At 35.7% G+C, this 6,615-nt stretch overlaps 1 protein-coding gene across 3 annotated transcripts in view; it reads right to left on the bottom strand.

Annotated features, from left to right (window-relative positions):
* The window catches only part of slc47a3 (solute carrier family 47 member 3), an 11,283-nt gene extending 10,503 nt beyond the window's left edge, over window positions 1–780 (bottom strand). The window contains exons 1-3 of one of the 3 annotated variants that reach the window (XM_083548690.1): window positions 581–780; window positions 275–376; window positions 63–131 (exon numbers count right to left, since the gene is read on the bottom strand). In XM_083548690.1, coding sequence (XP_083404816.1) covers window positions 63–131; window positions 275–376; window positions 581–685 — 276 coding nt within the window. In that variant the 5' untranslated portion in view covers window positions 686–780. Of the gene's footprint in view, window positions 1–62; window positions 132–274; window positions 377–563 lie in introns of all 3 variants that reach the window. The other 2 variants (XM_083548691.1, XM_083548692.1) reach the window with 2 other exon arrangements.
* Between the last annotated feature and the right edge of the window lie 5,835 nt (window positions 781–6,615).

Raw genomic sequence — 6,615 nt, forward strand, 5'->3', positions numbered from 1 at the left:
CCTCTCTATAAACGTGCTGATTCTTTCAACAAACCAATGTGTGTGTGTGTGTGTGTGTGTACTTGAGATATTAATGTGTCGCACGCTGATGCCAAGCCATATCCTACAGAAACAGCTGAAACGTTGATAATCTGTAAATAATAAAACATTGTATAAACTTTGGATTTTCAGAATTCCCTTTGGTAAGTCACCAACGTTATACTGGTCATTTGTACTGGTCTTGCTGGTGGACTGAATAAACATGGACTAGAAAGAAGGGTGCAAGTGTACATACAGCTGTAGCCAGCGCCACCCCCTCCAGGCTTTGCCTTCCCAGATGTCCACAAAACACAACGCTGACAAAACCGATCAGGTAGACCATCACGTATGACAAAAACTAATGGAATAAAACAAGTAGAATTTTAGAAAGACACGGAAACATAACGGGTTTTAACGAGAAAACACAAAACCGCCTACGAGAGGAGTTTTCATTACCCACAAATTCCGGGAGCTCGTGAACGCAGCACCGCGGGGTTATAGTAAACACTGCTTTAAATATATATAAATAATCACAGATTTCTTACACAGGCACGCTACTAACCACAGGCAGAGCCAGACTTGCCACCTCCTTCACTTCTTTTTTTAACTCGATGGGTATAAGACTGCGAAGCCGCCTGAGAAAACCGCTGTGCAAACTTTCAGCCATATTTACAGCTTGTTTGGAAAATGTAGTACTGAAGAGAAATGAGAAGGATATGAGATGTTTTTTTCTTAGATAAGTTCTGTGAACTCCACCCCCAATAAAATAAACAGCTGAACACAGACTTTCAGATCTATCTGATCTGTATAACAATATAACCAAAATATAACTAGTGTAGTAAAAGCTTTACTGCTAGAAATTATGTCCGCTCAAACATGTGCTCATTTTTTATACAATGCATGACAAAATTCGTATTTATTAATCAGTAATTAGTTGATAATCATGATAATCAGTCCTCCTGTTGAATCAGCCTAAAAATATATATTCACTATATTGGCAAAAGTATTGGGTATTACCAGCCATATGTGGTTATTTTCCAAACTGTTACCACAAAGCTGGAGGCAATCAATTGTACAGGATGTCTTTAGATGTTCTATAATACAATTTTCACTTTACTTGAACTTGGAAGATCCAAACCTGTTCCAGCATGGCAATGCCCCAGTGCATAAAGCAAACAAAAGATTTGGTTTACATTCTTTGGAGAGGAAGATCTTCTGCTATAGAGCTCTGATCTCATTCCTATTGAACACCTTTGAGATGCATTGGAACGCTGACTGCACCCCAGGCCTCCTCACTTTCATCAGTACCTGCCTTTCATAATGCCCTTGTGGCTGATGAACACAAATATTCATAAGCACACTCCAAAATCTAGTGGAACAGCTTCCCAGAAGAGTGGAAGGAATTATAAGAGCAAATTGGGACTAAATGTGGAATTCAATGCTCAAAAATCACATACCATACTTGGTACAAGGTGACCCAATACTTTGTGACAATATAATGTACATATGAACACATGGCTCATGCCACTAGATGGCAAGATAGCTGTATGTTTGAGAGAGATGACTGAATAGTCTCTTGGCTGTGTGACCAGATGGTGGCGCTGCTTCCACAAGCTCTAAAAAGCTCCTTAATTACATTTTCACTACTATGCAAAGAAATGTCTACACACACTTCTTAGACATTGCATTAGAACTCTTGTTCAAATGTAATGATTAAACACCTGTCAGTTTTGATTAACACCAAATAAATGTCATCTGTTTATTATAACTGTATATAATTGTGAATTTTAAGAATATTCTGGATTATTTTCTACATATCTATATATAATATGTATATACACTGTGTATAACATTTGTGCAGTTGTATATACAACTGTTTCTTGTTTCTCCACAGATGTTTAATCAGGTTCAAGTCTGGGCTCTGAGTTGTCATATAGCCACTCCTATGTTATCCTGGCTGTGTGCTTAGGGGTGATGTCTATTGCTGCATTTATCTTTCCCTCTATCCTGACTAGTCTCCAAGTTCCTGCCACTGAAAATTATCCCCACACCATGATGCTGCCACCACCATGCTTCACTGTAGGGATGGTATAGGCCAGGTGATGAGAGGTGCCTGGTTTCCTCCCGACATGATGTTAGGCATTCGGGCCAAAGAGTTCAATCTTTGTTTCTCATGGTATGAGAGTCCTTCAGGTGCCTTTTGACAAACTCCAGGCAGACTGTCATGTGCCTTTTTACTGAGGAGTGTCTTCCATTGGGCCACTCTTCCATACAGGCCTGATTGGTGGAGTGCTGCAGAGATGGTTGTTCTTTTGAAAGGTTCTCCTTTCTCCACAGACAAATGCTGGAGCTCTTACAGAGTGACCATCGGGTGTGTGTAACTTCAATATCATACAGTAATGCATTTGGTCAATACGTTCTGTGGTACAGCTGTAGAAGCTGGTGAGGGTTTTTGGTTTCAAAAACTTGCTTATGCCGAATAGGACACCTACATCAATGTTTATTTTATTTAGAGGTTGAATAATAATATAATTCTGATATTAGTCTAACCATATATTCAATATTCATTGCATCAAAATCATTCTCATCACAAACACCATGCAATAGTGGAACCTAATTCCTTAAATCTCCATTTTGAAACCATGGACACTTCCCAAATCTTGACCAGTTTAAATTGCTCAAACTCCTATACATTCCAAACAGTTTTACCTGCTACTAATTCAACACTGTAAAAAATTTGTATACATCTCTCCTTTACTGATTTATTGAACATCTATTGAATAAGGCTTGGAATAAGTCTCAGAGTTCTGTAACAGTCAGCAAGTCAATGAAAAAAGATTTACAGTAACAACAACAAATTTCACTTGGCTCTGGTCTTCTTAACAGTGCTGCTTGTTTTTTTTCACTAAGAGCATGCCTCATTATTTTTTACTCCATATATAATAATTGTAATTTTTTTAGTTTATTACTAAGACTGTTTTGATGTATTCACGAGTCCTTCCTGCACAAGATGTTCATATACATCACTGCCAGCAATATAACACTAGACGCAGTGTGTCAATGTCAATAGCACCACAGCGTTTTTAGTATTTAACTTGCCAATGCATTTTGTATTCAACATGATTTTAATTAATAATAATACTTTCCAGTTCCAGTCCACCAGTTTCATTAGTGGAATGGTATTTCCAGAGTGCCTATACTAGAACTAAATTTGCATTTTCTATATCACTTCGCTTTCTGTGTTGGCCATGTAAAATTCCACTTCCTTGAAATAGCAAGCAAGCTGCAATTCTATAAAGTGGGTTTGGCTTTTTCAGGAGTAAAAGAGGAACAAAACATGTGTAAACAATGTTTAACCACACCACTAGGTTTGTGGGCTTGTGTCTAAAGTAAATTGCTGCTTTGCCAATAGTAAAACTGTAAACTTTTTTTTTTACAGCAAAACTACAGATTTATACATAAACTTAAACAGAGTTATAAAGATCTGATAATCTGTTGTCAGATATGGTCAGAACAAACTGTTGTGTAAAAAAATAAAATATATTTGAATATAATTTCTAGTCTTAAAGTTATTTTCTCCTCTGGTTAGTTTAATGTAACAACACCTCTCAGCCTAACAACAGATAGAAACAATACATTGCACTATAAAGTGGGTTGTTGATTTGATGGAACTAAATATTTTGTAGCTGGACTTGGTTTATTACAGCAGTGGGTATTCTGGTGAATGGTGGTTGCAAATAATCTTTGCTTATGTTTACGACACTCATTTTTTGAATATTATTAAAAAAATTTGGAATTTGCTGAACAAATGGTTAATCTCTTGCTTCTAGTTCACTGACATTATCCCTTGTCATGCCACCTCAGCAAAGTAAACTTCATGCTTGCTTTAATTTAAAAACATACTTTCATATATAAATAGGTATAAAGGGTACACACCATACATGTTCTTGTTTCAGCTGCATAATGAATGGGTGTTTTAAAAAAAAGTAAATGAGAGAAAGGCACTATAATTACATTTGCACATGTTGCCAGAGACTCATGATCATAGTGATCAGAGTGCCACTGCAATTCCAACTGCTTGTTAACTGCTTATTCGTTAGGCGTCTGACCTCTTAATTGCCTCAGTAGTAAACTGAGATTTTATGGTCACGGGTAGGGCCTTGACTGTTTTTTTTTTTACAGTCATGAGATGCTTCTCCTTGTTAAAGCTGATGTTACTGTATATACAGTATTTCATTGTAGGCTTTTCCTATGGATCAAGGAGCAGCACGATCTTTGTGTCACTCTGCTCTCATTGCTAGTTTGATCCTATTCCCGAATGGTTTCATCTTTTCCAGACTAAGGGTCCTGTGGGTTTTTATGTACAGGTAGCAAGTGTGACCACATAGAAGGAGATTATAATGATTGTGAAATTCAGGTTTTTGTATGAGCTGTTATTATTCAACTGTCTCTGCCATGTCTACGTGCATGATGTCATCAGATATAATTACTGAGGTGCACATGTCTGCCAAACAGAGGTTGGATTTGTTTACTTAAGATGACAAAAAGAAAATCTAAAAAACAACTAATAATTAGATATCTAACATTAAACACACACATAAATGTTCTGAACCATCATATTCCTACATTCCTCCTAGAACTAATATTCATGGTCACATAAACATTTACGTATAAATTATTGGACTGAATGCCATTATATTTGTTTCTACTTGTTTTCAGGTCAGTAAGGGAGTAAGGGAGTGCATTTTGCCAATATGTTTGTAGAGAAGTGTCCTTCATCAGGACAAATAAACACCCCTCGACTTGTGATATCAGCAAAGTACACTATTACCTGAAACCTCCCTAGCTACAGAACAAAAATGTAATTGTAATGCATAAAAAAAAAAACCTCAATCTCTATTGTTACATTAACTAAGAGTAGAACAACTACATAGAATATATATATATATATATATATATATATATATATATATATATATATATATATATATATATATATATATATATATATATATATATTAGGGCTGTCAAAATTAATGTTACCCCCGGATTTGCGTGCTGCATTTAAACGACACCTGCCCCATCAGGATTCCTACACTCTACCGGATCTGGCAGAGTGACGGATTCGTCAAGTACTGCATAAGTGTTCAGGGCTCGATTGTTGTGTTGTAATACAACGGAAATCACTCTCAGCAGGACACACTTGGAACCTCCTGGCCTGTCTAGATACAGAGTTTAAATGGCACAAATTTTATGCAGTGCACATTTCTGTTTGACCATTTTTATTAAAAATATAGATAAATATAAAAAGTAAAATTAAAGCCTTCAACACAACACACATTTATTCACGACCTTTCTTTCCTCAGACATATATAAAAAAAATTTAGTATGGTTTTAATAATAATAAACATACATTTGCATAAAGCATCCATATTTATTTATGCCTATGTTGATTAGAGTATTAATAACATTAAATGTCTTAATTTACGGTACATTTAAAACAGATAAAAAATTTGTGATTGAGTTGCAATTGATTAATCATGATATATATATATATATATATATATATATATATATATATATATATATATATATATATATATATATATATATATATATCCTTCATTATTAGTGATAAGGTACACCTCAGTTCTAAATAGTGCTGATATTTCATGTTCTCTGGCGGTGAGAGATTTGTCAGGTCGTGTTCCATCTGCAGCCATCTGTCCCTTTCACACATCAATATAAAGTTGAATAACAGATCTACCATATAACAGATCTACCATATTCGTTCACAGTAACATTGTCTATCAAACTTCATATTTTACCTAAGGCTTTTAAAACCACTGCATATTTTTTTGCACATACCTTAAGACATACAGGTAGTTGTCGACTTACGACCTGTGCAACTTACGACCATACGACCAACATACGACCACAATCGCTAGCCGCAGCGTATGTTAATTTTTTACCAGCTTTCGGCATAATTTCACAGTACTGTACATATAGCCTACTTCACTTATGACCAAATCGTGTTTCGACTGTCTGTGAAATGATGCCGGAAGCTGGTATGCACTGTCGCGGCGTACGACAGTGCATACCACCTTCCGGCATCATTTCACAGTACTGTACATATAGCCTACTCTACCAATCGTGGTCGTAAGTCGACGACTACCTGTACCTGAATATACAGTGTCAGACAAAAAGTGTTATAATTCACATTATAATTCTGGAGAGGCTTCAATTGGACATTGAAAACTGCACACAGACAAACTATTAGAAGATAGGTTGGGTTAGGGTTAGGGTTATGTTTCCATATAGGAACATTTGTTTTCTTTGAGGGTACAGAGAGGTAATGCATCCAAACATATGACACTTTAAGATTCTTTGATATATTTTTGATGCATCTTTTAAACTTGAACTTCTTAAATAATATTGTTTATTTCCTACTTTCCATGTTTCTAGAGTCCCTAAATCTCTAGAAAATGGTAGAGATGCTAGACACCAGTATGAATTCTGTCTGCACCTTTCGATTGTATCTAACAATCATCTAACAATCTTAAAATACAGGAATCCAACTAAGCTTTTATTTCATGA

This window comes from Silurus aristotelis (assembly GCF_946808225.1).
Source record: "Silurus aristotelis genome assembly, chromosome: 8".
In the NCBI taxonomy this organism is placed as follows: Eukaryota; Metazoa; Chordata; class Actinopteri; order Siluriformes; family Siluridae; genus Silurus; species Silurus aristotelis.